We start from the raw sequence: 19,294 nt of genomic DNA on the forward strand, positions 1-19,294 counted from the left end.
CCTGCTCCCCTTCCAAACCATTGTCCCTTGTCCTGTCACTCCCAGCCCCTGTCAGAATCCCCTCCTCAGCTCTTCTGTAGCCTCCTCCATCTTTGTGGCCTGCTCTGGGCCCTCCCCAGCAGATCCAAGACTCACTCCAGCACATCCAGATCACTCCTGTATTCTTAACATCCTCCCTCTGACTTTGAAGCTTAGAAGAGCAGCAGGATTTAGAGGCTTTTGGGGGAGTTGTGAGCATGGCAGGGTTCACCTGGCTGCACCTCAGAGCCCCATGAGATGCTTCTTACACTTTCTTCACTCCCTGTCCTAGTTTGGCTCTTCCTTAGCTCCAGAGTCTGGAGGCCTTTGGCTGTCCATCCCTGTATGCCTGCTGGAGAGAAGCTCTCCCTTGCTGACCTCACCTTTCCTCCTGCAGGAGCTTGCTTGTAAGCTGGCACTGGAGCTGCTGACCAAGGAGTTTGGCATCCCTGCTGACAGGCTCTATGTCACCTACTTTGGTGGCAACGAGGCTGCAGGCCTGCAGCCAGACCTGGAGTGCAAGCAGATCTGGCTGGATTTGGGGTAAGGCCTCCAGCTGAGCAAGGGGCACCTTGGGGGGCACTGACCATTGGGAGGTGGTGTGTGAGGTGTGGCAGAGCAGGAGATGTGGGGCACAGAGGGGGTCTGCAGGGTGGGGGAGCTGCAAAGCCAGAGGGAGGAGCTGGTGTTAGGTGGAAGGGACCTGGGAGCTTGTCCCAGGATCACAAAATGGCTCTGGATGGAAGGGAGCTCAGAGATCATCCACTGCAGCCTCCTGCCAGGGGCAGGGACAGCTCTCAGCTAGACTCAGCTGCCCAAGGCCTCATCCAGCCTGGCCTTGAACAGCCCCAGGCAGGAGGCAGCCACAGCCTCCCTGGACAGCTTGGGCCAGAGTCTCAGCTCCTTCACATTGAAGAACTTCTGCCTCAGCTCCCCTCTGGCCCTGCTCTGCCTCAGCTCCCCTCTGGCCCTGCTCTGCCTCAGCTCCCCTCTGGCCCTGCTCTGCCTCAGCTCCCCTCTGGCCCTGCTCTGCCTCAGCTCCCCTCTGGCCCTGCTCTGCCTCAGCTCCAAACCCTTCCCCCCTGGCCTGGCTCCAGACCCCCTCAGCCAAAGTCTCTCTGCAGCCTCCCTGCAGGATCCCTTCAGGCACTGCCAGGCAGCTCTGAGGTCCCCCTGGAGCCTTCTCCTCCCCAGGCTGCACAGCCCCAGCTCCCTCAGCCTGTGCTCCCAGCAGAGCTGCTCCAGCCCTGGCAGCATCTCTGGGGCCTCCCTCCACAGCTCTGTGTCCTCCTCCTACTGGGGACAGCAGAGCTGGAGTCAGGACTGGAGGTGAGGGCAGAGCAGAGCCCAGGGGCAGGATCCCCTCTGCTGCCCACACTGCTCTGGCTGCAGCCCAGCACAGGGTTTTGTGTCCCTCTCCTGTGTGAGATGAAGAGCATGGGAAGTGCCCTGCTGGGTCTGCCCAGCCCAGGCTGCCTCTGCCAGCACCTGAGGTGATGCTCTTTGAGCAAAGCAACCTCCTGCCCTAGGGCAGCTGAGGGGAAGCAGCTCCATGGAGAAGGACCTGGGAGTGCTGGGGGACAGCAGGCTCCCCACAAGAGAGAATTGTGTCCCTGAGGGCAAGAAGGCCAAGGGGGGCTGGGGGGACATTCAGCAGAGTGTGGCCAGCAGGGCAAAGGAGGTTCTCCTGCCCCTCTGCCCCCTGGTGAGGCCACAGCTGGAGTCCTGTGTCCAGCTCTGGGCTCCCCAGCTCAGGAGAGACAGAGAACTGCTGGAGAGAGCCCAGGGGAGGCTCTGAAGCTGCTGCTGAGGGGGCTGGAGCAGCTCTGGGAGGAGCAAAGGCTGAAAGCCCTGGGGCTGAGAGCCTGGAGCAGAGCAGCCCCAGAGGGGAGCTGAGCAATGCTCAGGAAGAGCTAAAGGAGCTGTGGGGGGCAAGAGGCTGGGGCCAGGCTCTGCCCAGTGGTGCCCAGGGGCAAGGGGCACAAAGTGGCAGCCAGGAGGTGGCAGCTGAGCAGGAGGAGAAAGTTGTTTGGTGTGAGGGTGCTGGAGGCCTGGAGCAGGCTGCCCAGAGAGGTTGTGGAGCCTCCTGGTGTGGAGAGCTTCCCAATCCCCACCCTGGGCAGGCTGCTGGGGGTGCCCTGCTGGAGCAGGGGGTGACACTGGGGGATCCCCAGGGGTCCCTCCCAAGCCCACCTTGCTGGGACTCTCTCATCTTGGGGGCCCCCCAGAGTGAAAATGGAGAGACTGAGCTGGTTTGAGCTCCTGAGAGCAGAGCTCCCAGCAGGGAAGGACCTCCCCAGGCAGAGCTCAGCCTCCCAGCTGAGCTGGGGACAACCCTTGGCAGATGCAGCTCTGCTTTGGGGGGGGGGCCCAAATCCTTTCCCTTGCAGCTTGGTCACTGCTCTCAGGGTCTCTCCCTTCTCTCTTGGCAGGCTGGCTGAGGCCAGGATCCTCCCTGGCAGCATGAAGGATAACTTCTGGGAGATGGGGGACACGGGGCCCTGTGGCCCTTGCAGTGAGATCCACTATGACAGGATTGGGGACAGGGATGCTTCCCACCTGGTCAACCAGGATGACCCCAATGTGCTGGAGATCTGGAACCTTGTCTTCATCCAGTTCAACAGGTGAGCCTGGGCCTGCTTCCTTCCTCAGCCTGCTCCACTGTGGCCTGGCTGGGGAGGTTGGAAGTGCCCTTGGCTGGCTGAGGGACTCCTCTTGTCCAGCAGCCACAGCTAAAGCTGTGGCTGCTGGACAAGAGGAGTCCCTCAGCCAGCCAAGGGCACTTCTGCAGCTGAGGAGAGGCCTCACTGCACACAACCTCCCCCCTCCTTCATCCTCCTTCCTGCTGCTCTTGCAGGGAAGCTGATGGCACGCTGAAACCTCTCCCCAAGAAAAGCATTGACACAGGGATGGGCCTGGAGAGGCTGGTGTCTGTCCTGCAGAACAAGATGTCCAACTATGACACTGACCTCTTCCAGCCTTACTTTGAAGCCATCCAAAAGGTAGGAGAAGTGAGGAGGTGCCTGGGCACTGTAGTGATAGAACTGCAGGGGGAATGGGTTGGGTTGGATGGGAGCTCAAAGCTCAGCCAGTTCCAACCTTCCCCCCCACCCCCACCCTGCTGTGGGCTCCCACCAGCCCAGGTTGCTCAAGGCCTCATCCAGCCTGGCCCTGGAGCACAGCCCTCAGAGCAGGCAATGGCATCACAGAGTGGTTTGGGTTGGGGAAGGCCTCCAGGATCATCCAGCCCAGCACCAACCCAACCCCTCCATGGCCACCAAACCCTGGCCCCAGGTGCCATGGCCACAGGGCTCTGCAATCCCTCCAGCCATGGGGGGTCCACCACCTCCCTGGGCAGCCTCTGCCAGGCCCTGACCACTCTGGCACCAAAGGAATTGTTCCTCCTCTCCAACCTCAGCCTCCCCTGGCACAGTTTTAGCTCAGTTCCTCTCCTTCCATCCCCTGAGCCTGGGGAGCAGAGCCCAAGCCCCAGCTGGCTGCAGCCTCCTCTCAGGGAGCTGCAGAGAGCAAGGAGGTCTCCCTCAGCCTCCTCTGCTCCACACCAAACCCCCCCAGGGCCCTCAGCTGCTCCTCCCCAGCCCTCTTCTCCAGACCCTTCCCCACCTTGCTTGCCCTTCCCTGGCCCTGCTCCAGCCCCTCAGGGTCCTTGGAGTGAAGAGTCCAACCCTGGAAACACATCCAGAAGGGTCTTGACAGCCTGCAGAGGAGACTCCCCAGCCTCTCTGGGCAGCCTGCTCCAGCACCCTCGCACCAGGGGAGTTTCTCCTCCTGCTCAGGTGGAGCCTCCTGGGTGCCAGTCGGTGCCCTCTGCCCATCCATCAGCCAGACCCTTCCCCAGCTTCCTTGCCCAGCTCCAGCCCCTCGGTGTCCTTCTGATGGGCCCAAACCTGAGCCCAGGACTCAAGCTGTGCCCTCCCCGGTGCCTGTTCCGGGGGGGCCGCGGGGGTGGGGGTCGGCTGCCGGGGCCGGGTTCCGCTGCCGCCTGGCTGGCCCCCGGCGCCCACCGCTGCCCCTTTTCCCCCCCGTGCGTGGCAGGGCACCGGCGCCAGGCCGTACCAGGGCCGTGTGGGGGCGGAGGACGCCGATGGCATCGACATGGCTTACCGGGTGCTGGCCGACCACGCGCGGACCCTGACGCTGGCGCTGGCCGACGGCGGCCGCCCCGACAGCACCGGCAGAGGGTGAGGCTGCGGCGCCCCCGCCCGGGCCCCGCGGGTACTGCAGGCGGCGGGGACGGCGCCGCGCCCCGAGCCGCAGCCTGCTGTGGGGCTGGGAGCTCCTTCCCCGCGCAGCTACCTCCTAGCAGGGCCCCCCCCCCCCCCCCAGCTGTACTGCTGCGGGGGCAGGACCCCAGAGCTGCCCTGTCTGGGCTTCATGAGGCTCCCTCTGCTTCAGCTCTCCCCTGGCCAGCTGGCTGAGTGTCCACTCTGCCCCTTCATCCTGCTGCAGGAGGTTGTTCCTCCCCAGGGGCAGGACCCCAGAGCTGCCCTGCCTGGGCTTCATGAGGCTCCCTCTGCTCCATTTCTCCCCTGGCTAGCTGGCTGAGTGTCCACTCTGCCCCTTCATCCTGCTGCAGGAGGTTGTTCCTCCCCGAGGGCAGCACCCTCCCCTTGCCCTGTCTGGGCTTCATGAGGCTCCCTCTGCTCCAGCTCTCCCCTGCCCAGCTGGCTGAGGGTCCGCTCTGCCCCTTCATCCTGCTGCAGGAGGTTGTTCCTCCCTGGGGGCAGGACCCCAGAGCTGCCCTGTCTGGGCTTCAGGAGGCTCCCTCTGCTCAGTTCTCCCCTGGCCAGCTGGCTGAGTGTCCACTCTGCCCCTTCATCCTGCTGCAGGAGGTTGTTCCTCCCCAGGGGCAGGACCTCACAGCTGCCCTGCTTGGACTTCATGAAGTTCCCCTTTGCCCCAGGTCTCAGAGGGTGGCAGCCCAGCCTGAGGGGGTGCCAGCCACCGCTGCCAGCTTGGTACCATCAGCAAACTGGCCGAGGGTCCACTCTGTGCCCTCAAGCACACAGCCAGGCAAGGTGGTGGGGCTGGGGCCTGGCCCCTCGCCTCTGGCTGGTTACTGGAGAGGAAAGGGGGGGGGAGAAGCCTGTGCTGGTGGGGGGCTGGTGCTGAGGGTGGGCTGAGGAGGGGCCAGGGCTGTGACCTCTGTGGCTCTGCTGTCCCCAGGTACGTGCTGCGGCGCATCCTGCGGCGCGCCGTGCGCTACTCCCACGAGAAGCTCGCTGCCCCCAGGGGCTTCTTTGCCACCCTGGTGGATGTGGTGGTGGAGTCCCTGGTGAGGCCTGGCCCTGTCCACTCTGCCTGTTGTGGGGGCTGGGGGACTGACTGCTGGAGGGCTGCCTGCTGTGGGGCCTGGGAGGCTGCCTGCTGGGGGGACCTGGGAGGCTGCCTGCTGGGGGGACCTGGAGGGCTGCCTGCTGTGGGGCCTGGAGGGCTGCCTGCTGGGGGGACCTGGAGGGCTGCCTGCTGGGGGGACCTGGAGGGCTGCCTGCTGTGGGGCCTGGGAGGCTGCCTGCTGGGGGGGCCTGGAGGGCTGCCTGCTGTGGGGCCTGGGGGGCTGCCTGCTGAAGGGCTGCCTGCTCGGGGGGCTGGGGTCTGCCTGCTGGGGGGCCTGGGGGGCTGCCTGCTAGGGGGACCTGGAGGGCTGCCTGCTGAAGGGCTAATCCTCTTGGGTGTGCAGGGAGATGCCTTCCCTGAGCTGAAGAAGGACCCAGAGCTGGTGAAGGACATCATCAATGAAGAAGAAGATCAGTTCCTGAAAACACTCAGCAGGGGACGTCGCATCCTGGACAGGAAGATCCAGAGCCTGGGGGACAGCAAAACCATCCCTGGTGAGGCTGGGAGCTCTGCCTGGGTACTGAGCTCAGGGCTCAGCAGTACTGGCAGTTCAGAGGGTAGGGAAGGCAAGGGCTGGAGGGGGAGAGCTGGACCACCCACCTCTGCTCTGGCCCAGCTGGTGCTGTGAGCTCTGTGCTGCTGCAGAGCAGCTCTGCGGAAGGTGATGTTCCTCAGAGCTCTTTGCTCTTGCTGGAGTTGAAGCTTCTCTAGGAGTCTTCCTCCCCCCTGGGTCTGGGTCCCTTTGTCCCCCTGGGTCTCCTCTTCCCCCCTGGGTCTGGATCCCTTTGTCCCCCTGGGTCTCCTCCTCCCCCCTGGGTCTGGATCCCTTTGTCCCCCTGGGTCTCCTCCTCCCCCCTGGCTCTGGCTCCTTTTGTCCCCCTGGGTCTCCTTCTCCCATCTGGGTCTCCTCCTCCCCCCTGGCTCTGGATCCCTTTGTCCCTCTGGCTCTCCTTCTCCCCCCTGGGTCTGGATCCCTTTGTCCCTCTGCCTCTCCTTCTCCCCCCTGGGTCTGGATCCCTTTGTCCCCCAGGGTCTTCTCCTCTCCCCTGGGTCTGGATCCCTTTGACCCCCTGGGTCTCCTCCTTCCCCCTGGCTCTGGATCCCTTTGTCCCCCAGGGTCTTCTCCTCCCACCTGGGTCTGGATCCCTTTGTCCCCCTGGGTCTCCTCCTCCCCCCTGGGTCTCCTCCTCCCCCCTGGGTCTCCTCCTCCCCCCTGGGTCTCCTCTCCCCTCCTGGGTCTGGATCCCTTTGTCCCCCTGGGTCTTCTCCTCTCCCCTGGCTCTGGATCCCTTTGTCCCCCTGGGTCTTCTCCTCTCCCCTGGCTCTGGATCCTTTTGTCCCTCTGGGTCTCCTCTCCCCCCTGGGTCTGGATCCCTTTGTCCCCCTGGGTCTCCTCCTCTCCCCTGGGTCTGGATCCCTTTGTCCCCCTGGGTCTCCTCCTCTCCCCTGGGTCTGGATCCCTTTGTCCCCCTGGGTCTCCTCCTCCCCCCTGGGTCTGGATCCCTTTGTCCCCCTGGGTCTCCTCCTCTCCCCTGGGTCTGGATCCCTTTGTCCCCCTGGGTCTCCTCCTCTCCCCTGGCTCTGGATCCTTTTGTCCCCCTGGGTCTCCTCTCCCCCCTGGGTCTGGATCCCTTTGTCCCCCTGGGTCTCCTCCTCCCCCCTGGGTCTGGATCCCTTTGTCCCCCTGGGTCTCCTCCTCCCCCCTGGGTCTGGATCCCTTTGTCCCCCTGGGTCTCCTCCTCACCCCTGGCTCTGGATCCCTTTGTCCCCCAGGATCTTCTCCTCCCACCTGGGTATGGATCCTTTTGTCCCCCTGGGTCTCCTCCTCTCCCCTGGGTCTGGCTCCTTTTGTCCCCCTGGGTCTCCTCCTCTCCCCTGGGTCTGGATCCCTTTTCCCCCTGGGTCTGGATCCTTTTGTCTCCCTGTGTCTACTCCTCTCACCTGGGTCTGGCTCCTTTTGTCCCCCTGAGTCTACTCCTCCCCCCTGGCTCTGGATCCTTTTGTTCCTCTGGCTCTCCTTCTCCCCCCTGGGTCTGGATCCCTTTGTCCCCCTGGGTCTCCTCCTCCCCCCTGGGTCTCCTCCTCCCCCCTGGCTCTGGATCCTTCTCTCCGCCCGCGGCCTGGGTCGCTCTCAGCTCCCTCCAGGGCTGGGTGTAAGCTGTGCTGGTGCAGAGCCAGGGGGCAGCTGGTGGTGGCAGAGGGGTGCTGAGGGCCGTGCCCTTGCCCCCCAGGGGACACTGCCTGGCTGCTGTACGACACCTATGGCTTCCCTGCCGACCTGACGGCGCTGATCGCCGAGGAGAAGGGGCTGCAGCTGGACATGGAGGCCTTCGAGGAGGAGCGCAGGCAGGCCCAGGTGGGTGGCAGCTGCAGGCCTCAGCCAGGGCTGCTCCTGCTCTGCTTTGCTCCTTTCTCACTGGGGGTGAGGTTGAAATCACCTCCCTCCCCCCCAGCTAATTGGAGAGAATTACCACCCCCCAAAATAAGTGACTCAGACCAGCTCAGGGTGGGAGGGAGGCACTGGCACGGGGAGGCTCACACTGGATGTTAGGAAGCCCTTCACCCTAAGGGTGCTGAGAGCCACAGGCTGCCCAGGGAGGTGTTTGCAGCCAGGCTGGAGGGGGCTGTGAGCAACCTGCTGTGGTGTGAGGTGTCCCTGCCCATGGCAGGGTTTGGGTTAGATGATCTCTGAGGCCTCTTCCAGCCTAAGCCACTCTGATTCTGTGATCAGGAGAAATGTCTTCCCTGAGAGGGTTCTCAAGGCCTGGAACAAGCTGCCCAGGCCCCTGGTGGGTCCAAGAAAGCTGGGGAGGGACTTTGGAGGGGGTCAGGGAGGGATAGGAGTGGGGGGGATGGAGCAAAAGGAGAAGTGGGGAGCTGGAGATTGGCTGTGAGGAAGAAGTTGTTGGGCAGGAGGGTGGTGAGAGCCTGGCCCAGGCTGCCCAGGGAGGTGGTGGAAGCCTCCTGCTGATGCCTGGAGGTGTTTGCAGCCAGGCTGGAGGTGGCTGTGAGCAACCTGCTGTGGGGTGAGGTGTCCCTGCCCATGTGTGCAGCCAGGCCTGGCTTTGCCCACTGCCACTCAAGCTCAGAGTTAGCAGAGTGCAGGGAGCATCTCCCTGTTGTCTTGGTCCAGACAGGGAAGTTTGGCACTTCCCAGTCCAGTGTCCAGGCAGGAGGGGCTTTCTCCCAGCACGTTGGCAGCAGCAGCATTCATGGCAGTGAGCAGCTGGCTGGGTACTTAACCTGCCCTTGCTGGGCTCCACCTGCTCTGTCTGCATGCTGGTGGCACAGGGACAGCTGCTCTGCAGGCAGGGCAGGTGAGGGCGCTCCAGCTCTGGTCCAGCCTCCCAGGCCAGAACTCTTAAGCCCAGGAGCCCTCAGGGGTGTGGGTGAGGGCTGCAGCTGGGCTGGCACCCCTGGGCTAGGCTGAGGGGGGTTGTCTCACCTTGGTGCTTGTTGTTGGCAGCTCAAATCCCAGGGCAAGGGTGCTGGAGGAGAGGACCTGCTCATGCTGGACATCTATGCCATCGAGGAGCTGAGGGCACAAGGGCTGGAGGTGACAGACGACTCCCCCAAGTACAGCTACACCTCGGACCCCAGCGGGGCCTACGGTAGGAAGAGCTCCTCAGCAGCCTGCCCTGCTGCCAAACCTCTCCTGGCATGGACCTCCCCCCGGGGCTCCCCTTTCCTGGGCTGTGGAGAGGGGCATGGGATACAAATGCAGGAGGGGGAGAGAACCCAAACTCTCTGTGGGTGCAGGGGGCTCCTGCTCCCCGTGGCCTGGTGTCTGCTGGCTGCCACCTTGCTGTTCCTCTGCTGCTCCTTTGCCAGTGCCAAAGGAGACTGCAGGTTCTGCCTGCTCTGGCAGAGGGCTCTTGGCTCGCTTCCTCCTGCTGAGTCTTTGACCTGGTGGAGCTTGGGGAGGCCCCAGGCCTGCAGCTGTGTGCGTGCTGCATGGCTGTGGAAGGAAGTGGCCATCCCTGCCTTGGAGAGCAGGGGATGAAAATCCCTCTTCCCTACCTGACTGCTGCCCCCCACCAAGGAGGGAGCTGCCCTCCCTGGTCCCCCCCGAGGAGGGATCTGCCCCCACCGGCCCCCGTGGAGGAGGGGGCTGGCCCCCAGCAAGGAGGGAGCTGCCCCCCCGGACCCTGGGAAGGAGGGAGCTGCAGCCCCCAGCCCCCGTGGAGGAGGGAACTGTGCCCCCCTGGCCCCCACCAAGGAGGGAGCTGCAGCCCCCGGGGAGGAGGGAGCTGCCCCCTTGGCCCCCGCAGTGGAGGGAGCTGTCCCCCCCGGCCCCTGCCTGGCCTGCAGAGGGGGCAGCTGCCCGCAGCCCCGCCGGCGCTGTGGGGCTGTGCCGCAGGCGGTGCCCGCGGGGCTGAGCCCGGCGTGCTGTGGTGCCAGGCTTCGGCTGCCCGCGGGGCAGGGTGCGGGCGCTGCGCAGGGAGAAGCGGTTCGTGCAGGAGGTGCTGAGCGGGCAGGAGTGCGGCGTGGTGCTGGACAGGACCTGCTTCTACGCCGAGCAGGGCGGCCAGGTCTACGACCAGGGCTACATGGTCAAGGAGGAGGACAGCCAGGAGGATGTGAGTCAGCCCTGAGAGGCTTCCGCTGCGCCTGGGGTGTGGAGGAGGGGAAGGCTCACAGGGGGTGAGGGGTTGGAAGGGACCTCTGGAGACCTTCCAGTGCCAGCCCCCTGCCAGAGCAGGAGCACAGCACCCAGCCCAGGGGGCACAGGAATACATCCAGGCAGGGCTGGGAAGACCCCACAACCTCCCTGGGCAGCCTGCTCCAGGCCTCTGGGAGCCTCACAGTGCTGAAGCTCCTCCTCCTGCTGAGGTGGAACCTCCTGTGCTGCAGTCCCTATCCATTGCCCCTTGGCCTATCCCAGGGCACAGTGAGCAGAGCCTCTCCCTTACTGACCCCCAGCCCTCAGCTGCTGCTGATAGACATTGATCAGATCCCTCTCAGCCTTCTCCTCTCCAGACTGAGCACCCCCAGGTCCGGGCAAGCTGCAGCAGCTTCCTGTGCCTGGCAGCTCTCAGGCATTGCAGAGGTTTAACTTTTGGGGGTGTAGTTTGGCCCAGATGGCCTCAAGTTTGGTTCCACTTGCTTCTTGGGGAACTGAGCTCTGTGCTGTCACCAGGACATGGTGGTGGTGCTGGGGTCGCTGTGGAGCAGGATGGAGCTGAGGTGGGGAGCTCTCCATGCCCAGCTCCAGCTCCATTCTCTGCTCGGCCAGGCTGGGTGCCATGCCTGGGGGCGCTCTCAGCTCCCTCCTGCCACCCCCCAGGCTGGGAGCTGTGCAGCTCAGCCCTGTGCCCCCTCTCTGGGGGTCTCTCTCTGCCCAGAGGACAGAGTTCACCGTGAAGAACGTGCAGGTGCGGGGAGGCTATGTGCTGCACACAGGGACCCTCTACGGCAGCCTCAGAGTGGGGGATGAGGTGCAGCTGTCCATCGACGAGGTGAGCCAGGCCCCGGGGGGCACACAGCCTCCTCCCCCTGCCTTCCACCTGCTGGCCGCTCCCAGGCCTGCCAGGTTGGGGTCTCCTCTCCCTGCACTGTCCTGGTCCTTCCAGCCTGGCTGGTCTGTGGCTTCTCCAGCTCAGCACCAGGCAGATAAGGCCCAGAGAGCTCCCAGCCAGGCCAGCTGGGTGTTGCTGAGCATGTTTGGGGTCAGGGCTGGGAGGCAGAGCTGTGGTGCTGAGGGCTTAGCTGCAGCCATGGTGCAGAGCTGGAGAGTGGTTGGGCCTGAGTTCAGCTACAGCCCCAGTGGGGGGGAGGTGCTGGCGGTGCGGTGCCAGGGTGGTGCCAGGAGGCTGGCGGTGCGGTGCCAGTGTGGTGCCTGGGCACTGGCAATGCACTGCCAGGAGGCTGGCGGGGCAGTGCCAGGCTGGTTCCAGGAGGCTGGCAGGGTGGTAGCAGGGCGGTGCCCGGGCGCTGGCAGGGCGGTGCCAGGGTGCTGCCAGGCCGCTGCCAGGAGTCTGGAGGGGCAGTGCGAGGGCAGTGCCCAGGCACTGGTGGGGCAGTGCCCAGGCACTGGCGGTGCACTGCCAGGAGTCTGGTGGGGAAGTGCCAGGGCGGTGCCTGGGCATGCCAGGGTGGTGCCCGGGCGCTGGCAGCTGTGCCAGGGTGGTGCCAGAGCGCTGGCAGTTGTGCCAGGGCAGAGCCTGGGCACTGGCAGCTGTGCCAGAGCGGTGCCCAGGCGCTGGTGGGGCGGTGCCAGGGCAGTGCCCGGGCGCTGGCAGCTGTGCCAGGGTGGTGCCAGGGCGGTGCCTGGGCACTGGCAGCTGTGCCAGGGCAGTGCCCGGGCGCTGGCTGCTGTGCCAGGGCGGTGCCAGGGTGGTGCCTGGGCACTGGCAGCTGTGCCAGGGCGGTGCCAGGGTGGTGCCTGGGCACTGGCAGCTGTGCCAGGGCGGTGCCAGGGTGGTGCCTGGGCACTGGCCGCTGTGCCAGGGCAGTGCCCGGGCGCTGGCTGCTGTGCCAGGGTGGTGCCAGGGCGGTGCCCGGGCGCTGGCTGCTGTGTCAGGGCGGTGCCTGGGTGCTGGCCGCAGTGCCAGGGCACTGGCCGCTGTGCCAGGGTGGTGCCTGGGCACTGGCCGCTGTGCCAGGGCAGTGCCAGAGCAGTGCCCGGGCGCTGGCAGCTGTGCCTTGCCCGCCCAGGCGCGGCGGCGGCCGGTGATGAGCAACCACACCGCCACCCACGTGCTGAACTTCGCCCTGCGCGCGGTGCTGGGGGAGGCAGACCAGAGGGGCTCCCTGGTGGCTCCGGACCGCCTGCGCTTCGACTTCACCGCCAAGGCCGCCCTCACCACCCAGCAGCTGAAGGAGGTGGAGAGCATTGCCAACCAGATGATCCAGGAGGCCAAGGTGGGCACGGCTGCCGGCCCGGGACGGGCGGCGAGGGGCAGCCCCAGGGCCTCTGCGTCGCGGGCTTGGCAGGGACCCCTGGGCGTCACCCAGTCCAACCCCACCCTGCTCCGGCAGGGCCTTCCTTAGGGACCTCCCTGGCACTGCCAGGCCTGCAGCTCCTGGCTGTGTGCTGTGGGCACCAGCTCCTGATGGGCCCCAGCTGGGGATGCCTCCTGCTGCAGCTCCCTGCAGCCACAGTTGCTTTCCTCTGACAAGCCTGCCCCTGACACAGCCCAGCAGGGAGGGCTTGGGAAGGACCCCTGGGGATGCCCCCACTGCCACCCCCTGCTCTAGCAGGGCACCCACAGCAGCCTGCCCAGGAGCACAGTGCCCAGGGGGGGTTGGAAGCTCTCCACACCAGGAGACTCCACAACCTCTCTGGGCAGCCTGCTCCAGGCCTCCAGCACCCTCACACCAAACAACTTTCTCCTCCTGCTCAGCTGCCACCTCCTGGGTGCAAGTTTGTGCCCCCACGCCATAATCCAGACCCTTTCCCAGCTTTGTTGCCCTTCTCTGGCCCTGCTCCAGCCCCTCAATGTCCTTCTTGCAGTGAGGAGCCCAAAACTGACCCCAGATCCAAGGTGTGACCTTGGATCACCAACACAGGGGCCCCATCCCTGCCCTGCTCCTGCTGCCCACCCCAGTGCTGCTCCAGGCCAGGCTGCTGGTGGCCTTCCTGCCCCCCTGGGCTCAGCTCCAGCTGCTGCCCCCCAGCACCCCCAGCTCCTTCTCTGCTGGGCACTTTGCAGCCACCCTGCCCCCAGCCCGGAGCCCTGCTGGGGTGACTGTGCCGCAGGAGCAGGAGAGGGAGCAGCAGCATCAGGAGTCCTGGGGAGCGCCTGAGTGGCTTTGGGCCTCCTGCAGCTGCGCAGAGCCCAGCTCAGGGCACAGAGCTGCCCTCGGGGGGCGCAGTCAGGGCTGCCCGGAGCCGCAGGCCCCCAGCCCGGGCTCTCAACCCTCCTCCTCCTCCCCGCAGCCTGTGTATGCCAGGGAGTGCCCCCTGGCCGCGGCCAAGGCCATCCAGGGCCTGCGGGCAGTGTTTGACGAGACCTACCCTGACCCGGTGCGAGTGGTGTCCCTCGGGGTGCCGGTGGAGGAGCTGCTGGCCGACCCCTCCGGCCCCGCCGGCGCCACCACCTCCGTCGAGTTCTGCGGCGGCACGTGAGTGCCAGGCTGCCGCGGGCACGGCTGGGCAGGGCTGGGCTGCTGCGGGCGCGGCTGGACACGGCCTGGGCAGGGCTGGGCTGCTGGGGGCGCGGCTGGGCACGGCCTGGGCAGGGCTGGGCTGCTGGGGGTGAGGCTGGGCACGGCCTGGGCAGGGCTGGGCTGCTGCGGGCGCGGCTGGACACGGCCTGGGCAGGGCTGGGCTGCTGGGGGTGAGGCTGGGCACGGCCTGGGCAGGGCTGGGCTGCTGCGGGCGCGGCTGGACATGGCCTGGGCAGGGCTGGGCTGCTGGGGGTGAGGCTGGGCACGGCCTGGGCAGGGCTGGGCTGCTGCAGGCGCGGCTGGGCACGGCCTGGGCAGGGCTGGGCTGCTGGGGGTGTGGCTGGGCACGGCCTGGGCAGGGCTGGGCTGCTGGGGGTGAGGCTGGGCACGGCCTGGGCAGGGCTGGGCTGCTGCAGGCGCGGCTGGGCACGGCCTGGGCAGGGCTGGGCTGCTGGGGGTGTGGCTGGGCACGGCCTGGGCAGGGCTGGGCTGCTGGGGGTGAGGCTGGGCACGGCCTGGGCAGGGCTGGGCTGCTGCAGGCGCGGCTGGGCACGGCCTGGGCAGGGCTGGGCTGCTGGGGGTGTGGCTGGGCACGGCCTGGGCAGGGCTGGGCTGCTGGGGGTGAGGCTGGGCACGGCCTGGGCAGGGCTGGGCTGCTGCAGGCGCGGCTGGGCACGGCCTGGGCAGGGCTGGGCTGCTGGGGGTGTGGCTGGGCACGGCCTGGGCAGGGCTGGGCTGCTGGGGGTGAGGCTGGGCACGGCCTGGGCAGGGCTGGGCTGCTGCAGGCGCGGCTGGGCACGGCCTGGGCAGGGCTGGGCTGCTGGGGGTGTGGCTGGGCACGGCCTGGGCAGGGCTGGGCTGCTGGGGGTGAGGCTGGGCACGGCCTGGGCAGGGCTGGGCTGCTGCAGGCGCGGCTGGGCACGGCCTGGGCAGGGCTGGGCTGCTGGGGGTGTGGCTGGGCACGGCCTGGGCAGGGCTGGGCTGCTGGGGGTGAGGCTGGGCACGGCCTGGGCAGGGCTGGGCTGCTGGGGGTGAGGCTGGGCACGGCCTGGGCAGGGCTGGGCTGCTGGGGGTGTGGCTGGGCACGGCCTGGGCAGGGCTGGGCTGCTGGGGGTGAGGCTGGGCACGGCCTGGGCAGGGCTGGGCTGGGCTGCTGCGGGCGTGGCTGGGCACAGCCTGGTCAGGGCAGGGCTGCTGTGGGCACGGCTGGGCATGGCCTGGGCAGGGCTGGGCTGCTGCGGGCGTGGCTGGGCACAGCCTGGTCAGGGCAGGGCTGCTGTGGGCACGGCTGGGGACATGGCCTGGGTGTGGCTGGGCAGGGCTGGGCTGCTGCAGGCACAGCTGGGCACGGCCTGGGCAGGGCTGGGCTGCTGGGGGCACAGCTAGGTGGATGGGGGCACGGCCTGGGCTGGTGGGGGCACGGCCTGGGCTGCTGGGGGCACGGCCAGGGCACAGCTGGGTGGATGGGGGCACGGCCAGGGCACAGCTGGGTGGATGGGGGCACGGCCAGGGCACAGTTAGGCTGCTGGGGTTGATGTGCTCTGGTGTTGCCAGGCCTGGCTCCAGAGGAGGCTCTGCCAGCTCTCTCTGCCCCCACCCAGCCCTTGCCACCCTCCCTGCCCACACCCAGCCCTTGCCCTCTGCTGTCCCTGCCCCCACCCAGCCCTTGCCCCCTGCTCTCCCTGCCCCCACCCAGCCCTTGCCCCCTGCTCTCCCTGCCCACACCCAGCCCTTGCCCCCTGCTCTCCCTGCCCACACCCAGCCCTTGCCCTCTGCTGTCCCTGCCCCCACCCAGCCCTTGCCCCCTGCTCTCCCTGCCCACACCCAGCCCTTGCCCCCTGCTCTCCCTGCCCACACCCAGCCCTTGCCCCCTGCTCTCCCTGCCCACACCCAGCCCTTGCCCCCTGCTCTCCCTGCCCCCACCCAGCCCTTGCCCCACTCCCTGCCCTGGTTTTGCCTCTGCCTCTCTTGCCGGTCCCGGGGCTCGCTGCGGCTCCCCTGGCAGGGTGGGTTGTGTTGTTTGGCCCTGTGAGGAGCCCCTGGGTGCCCCTGAGTGCCCCTGTGCCCTGCCTGTCCCTGCCAGGCACCTGCACAACTCCAGCCACGTGGGCTCCTTCGTCATTGTCTCGGAGGAGGCCATCGCCAAGGGCGTCCGCAGGGTGGTCGCCGTCACCGGGCCCGAGGCTCGCAAGGTGAGGGAGGCAGGAGAGCTCCTCCCTGCACCACCCCCCTGCAGCCCCCTGCCAGCCTCCCTCCTGCTCCACTCTGCCCGCTTGGCATGCTTGGGGGCACCAGGGAGAGGTGCCTGAGGGGGGTGGGAAGGCAAAGCCTGTGCTGGAGGCCCCTGGCTCTGCTCCTGACAGAGGGGAGGGGAGGAGAGGGGAGGGGAGGGGAGGGCTGGGGAGGGGAGGAGAGGGAAGGGTTGGGGAAGGGAACGGAGAGCTGGGGAAGGAGGGGAGGGATGGGGAAGGGAAGGGAGGGCTGGGGAGGGAGGGGAGGGGGAGGGAGGGGAGGGCTGGGATGGGAGGAGAGGACAGGGAGAGGAGGGGCAGCTAGGAAGGAGAGGGCAGGGAGGAGAGGGCAGGGCAAGGAGGGCTCAGCTCAGGTTGCTTTGCAGGGCAGAGCTCTGCAGGGCTGGCAGGGAGGTTGGGGAAGGCTGAGTCCTGCCCTCTGCTGCAGGCTGGCAGTGCCCTGAGCCTGGGCTGGGGCTTCCCAGAGCAGGATAAGGGCCTGGGGGTGGTCTTCTTTCTTTGGAGGATCTGCCTTCTGGCAAAGAGGAGCCCAGGGGCCTCCTCTCTTCTGGCTGGGCTGCTTCCCAAGGAGTTCCCTCAGCTCCATCCTGGGGCTGCAGTTTTCTTCTACTGATGGTGGCCCAGAGCCCAGTCTCTGCCACCTGACCCTGGGTCATGTCCTGCCAGGCCCTGCGCAAGGTGGAGAGCCTCAGGAAGCTGCTGGAGGCCCTGGAGGCCAAGGTGAAGCTGCAGACAGCTCCCAATAAGGATGTGCAGAAGGAGATTGCTGACCTCAGCGAGGTGAGGAGGGCAGCAGGCAGTGGGAGCTTGCTCAGGGCAGTGAGAGCTTGCCCAAGGGACTGAGAGCTTGCCCAGGACACTGAGAGCTTGCCCAGGCAGTGAGAGCTTGCCCAAGGGAGTGAGAGCTTGCCCAGGACACTGAGAGCTTGCCCAGGCAGTGAGAGCTTGCCCAAGGGAGTGAGAGCTTGCCCAGGACACTGAGAGCTTGCTCAGGGCAGTGAGAGCTTGCCCAAGGGAGTGGGAGCTTGCCCAAGGGACTGGGAGCTTGCCCAGGCAGTGAGAGCTTGCTCAGGGCAGTGAGAGCTTGCCCAAGGGAGTGGGAGCTTGCCCAAGGGAGTGAGAGCTTGCCCAGGCAGCGAGCGCTTGCCCAGGCAGTGGGAGCTTGCCAGGGCAGTGAGAGCTTGCCCAAGGGAGTGAGAGCTTGCCCAGGGCAGTGAGAGCTTGCCCAAGGGAGTGAGAGCTTGCCCAAGGGACTGGGAGCTTGCCCAGGGCAGTGAGAGCTTGCCCAGGCAGTGGGAGCTTGCCCAGGCAGTGAGAGCTTGCCCAGGGCAGTGAGAGCTTGCCCATGCGGTGGGAGCTTGCCCAAGGGAGTGAGAGCTTGCCCAGGCAGTGGGAGCTTGCCCAGGCAGTGAGAGCTTGCCCAGGGCAGTGAGAGCTTGCCCATGCGGTGGGAGCTTGCCCAAGGGAGTGAGAGCTTGCCCAGGCAGTGGGAGCTTGCCCAGGGCAGTGAGAGCTTGCCCAGGGCAGTGAGAGCTTGCCCAGGCAGTGGGAGCTTGCCCAGGCAGTGAGAGCTTGCCCAGGGCAGTGAGAGCTTGCCCATGCAGTGGGAGCTTGCCCAGGCAGTGAGAGCTTGCCCAGGCAGTGGGAGCTTGCTCAGGGCAGTGAGAGCTTGCCCAAGGGAGTGAGAGCTTGCCCAGGGCAGTGAGAGCTTGCCCAGGCAGTGGGAGCTTGCCCAGGGCAGTGAGAGCTTGCCATGCAGTGGGACCTTGCCTGGCAGCTGTGGGTGGTAGGGATGGGGCCCAGGTTCAGCTGTGCTGTGGGTGCTGGCCCCTGGGTCTGCTGGGTGCTGCAGCTGCAGGTTCCTGGCTGTGCTGCAGCATCTGCTGCCCTGGGCACCTGCAGCCCCTAAGCCTCTCTCCCCCCTGTGCTGCAGAGCCTGGCCACAGCTGTCATCCCCCAGTGGCAGAAGGATGAGCTGAGGGAGGCCCTGAAGGGCCTGAAGAAGGTGATGGACGACCTGGACCGAGCCAGCAAGGCTGACATCCAGAAACGAGTGAGCAGGGGGGCAGGGCATGGGGGCTCCTCCCTGGCACCCCCACTTGTGCTGCTGTGGAGGGCAGCTCCTCCCTGGCACCCCCACTTGTGCTGCTGTGGAGGGCAGCTCCTCCCTGGCACCCCCACATGTGCTGCTGTGGAGGGCAGCTCCTTCCTGGCACCCCCACTTGTGCTGCTGTGGAGGGCAGCTCCTCCCTGGCACCCCCACCTGTGCCTGCTGTGGAGGGCAGCTCCTCCCTGGCACCCCCACATGTGCTGCTGTGGAGGGCAGCTCCTCCCTGGCACCCCCATCTGTGCCTGCTGTGGAGGGCAGCTCCTCCCTGGCACCCCCATCTGTGCCTGCTGTGGAGGGCAGCTCCTCCCTGGCACCCCCACCTGTGCTGCTCTGCAGAGGAGCTGAGCTATGGGGGTGTCTCTCCTGCCCCCTCTCTGGGCATGGCTCCCTCCATGCCTGTGCCCTGTGGAGCAGCCCTGGCAGTGCCTTAGGGGCTGGGCTGCTCTTGCCCTGCTGCTGCCCTCCTGGATGCCCAGGGCTGTTGGCAGCACTGCTGGTGCCCTGCAGGCAGGCAGCTGCCAGCCACCACATCATGTTCCTGGCTCTGCAGCGTGAGGCTGCTGCAGCCTGGGCTGGGGATGCCCTGGGGCTCCTTGGGGGGCTTTGATCCTGCAGGCTAAGCCTCCCCAGGGGCTGCTGCATTGTCCCCCGGGGCTGCATTGTCCCCCAAGGGCTGCATTGTCCCCAGGGGCTGCTGCATTGTCCCCCAGGGGCTGCATTGTCCCCCAAGGGCTGCATTGTCCCCAGGGGCTGCATTGTCCCCCAGGGGCTGCATTGTCCCCAGGGGCTGCTGCATTGTCCCCCAGGGGCTGCTGCATTGTCCCCCAGGGGCTGCATTGTCCCCCAAGGGGCTGCACTGTCCCCCAGGGGCTGCACTGTCCCCCAGGGGCTGCACTGTCCCCCAACGGGGTGCATTGTCCCCCAGGGGCTGCATTGTCCCCCAGGGGCTGCATTGTCCCCAAGGCTGCATTGTCCCCCAGGGGGTGCATTGTCCCCCAAGTGCTGCATTGTCCCCAGGGCCTGCATTGTCCCCCAAGTGCTGCATTGTCCCCAAGGGGCTGCATTGTCCCCAAGGGGATGCATTGTCCCCCAGGGTCTGCATTGTCCCCCAGGGTCTGCATTGTCCCCCAGGGGCTGCATTGTCCCCCAAGGGACTGCATTGTCCCCCAAGGGCTGCATTGTCCCCCCAGGGGCTGCACTGTCCCCCAGGGGCTGCATTGTCCCCCAAGGGCTGCATTGTCCCCCAAGGGCTGCATTGTCCCCAAGGGCTGCGTTGCCCCCAGGGGCTGCATTGTCCCCAGGGGCTGCATTGTCCCCCAAGGGCTGCACTGTCCCCCAAGGGCTGCACTGTCCCCCAAGGGCTGCATTGTCCCCAAGGGGCTGCATTGTCCCCAGGGCTGCATTGTCCCCCAGGGCCTGCATTGTCCCCCAGGGGCTGCATTGT

The 19,294-nt window shown here is 66.8% G+C and overlaps 1 protein-coding gene across 2 annotated transcripts in view; it reads left to right on the top strand.

Moving 5' to 3' along the window:
* The window catches only part of AARS1 (alanyl-tRNA synthetase 1), a 31,786-nt gene that overhangs the window by 6,884 nt on the left and 5,608 nt on the right, over window positions 1-19,294 (top strand). For both annotated transcript variants that reach the window (XM_068166610.1, XM_068166612.1), the window contains exons 4-18: window positions 416-561; window positions 2,451-2,642; window positions 2,876-3,020; window positions 4,075-4,220; window positions 5,206-5,314; window positions 5,720-5,870; window positions 7,608-7,732; window positions 8,843-8,987; window positions 9,778-9,956; window positions 10,722-10,835; window positions 12,034-12,240; window positions 13,259-13,443; window positions 15,572-15,680; window positions 16,407-16,520; window positions 17,674-17,793. In XM_068166610.1, coding sequence (XP_068022711.1) covers window positions 416-561; window positions 2,451-2,642; window positions 2,876-3,020; window positions 4,075-4,220; window positions 5,206-5,314; window positions 5,720-5,870; window positions 7,608-7,732; window positions 8,843-8,987; window positions 9,778-9,956; window positions 10,722-10,835; window positions 12,034-12,240; window positions 13,259-13,443; window positions 15,572-15,680; window positions 16,407-16,520; window positions 17,674-17,793 — 2,187 coding nt within the window. The remainder of the gene's footprint in view (window positions 1-415; window positions 562-2,450; window positions 2,643-2,875; window positions 3,021-4,074; window positions 4,221-5,205; window positions 5,315-5,719; window positions 5,871-7,607; window positions 7,733-8,842; window positions 8,988-9,777; window positions 9,957-10,721; window positions 10,836-12,033; window positions 12,241-13,258; window positions 13,444-15,571; window positions 15,681-16,406; window positions 16,521-17,673; window positions 17,794-19,294) is intronic.

The sequence above is a fragment of the Melanerpes formicivorus genome, unplaced genomic scaffold, assembly GCF_026170545.1.
Source record: "Melanerpes formicivorus ecotype bairdi unplaced genomic scaffold, bMelFor1.0.p_v2 SCAF_102, whole genome shotgun sequence".
In the NCBI taxonomy this organism is placed as follows: domain Eukaryota; kingdom Metazoa; phylum Chordata; class Aves; order Piciformes; family Picidae; genus Melanerpes; species Melanerpes formicivorus.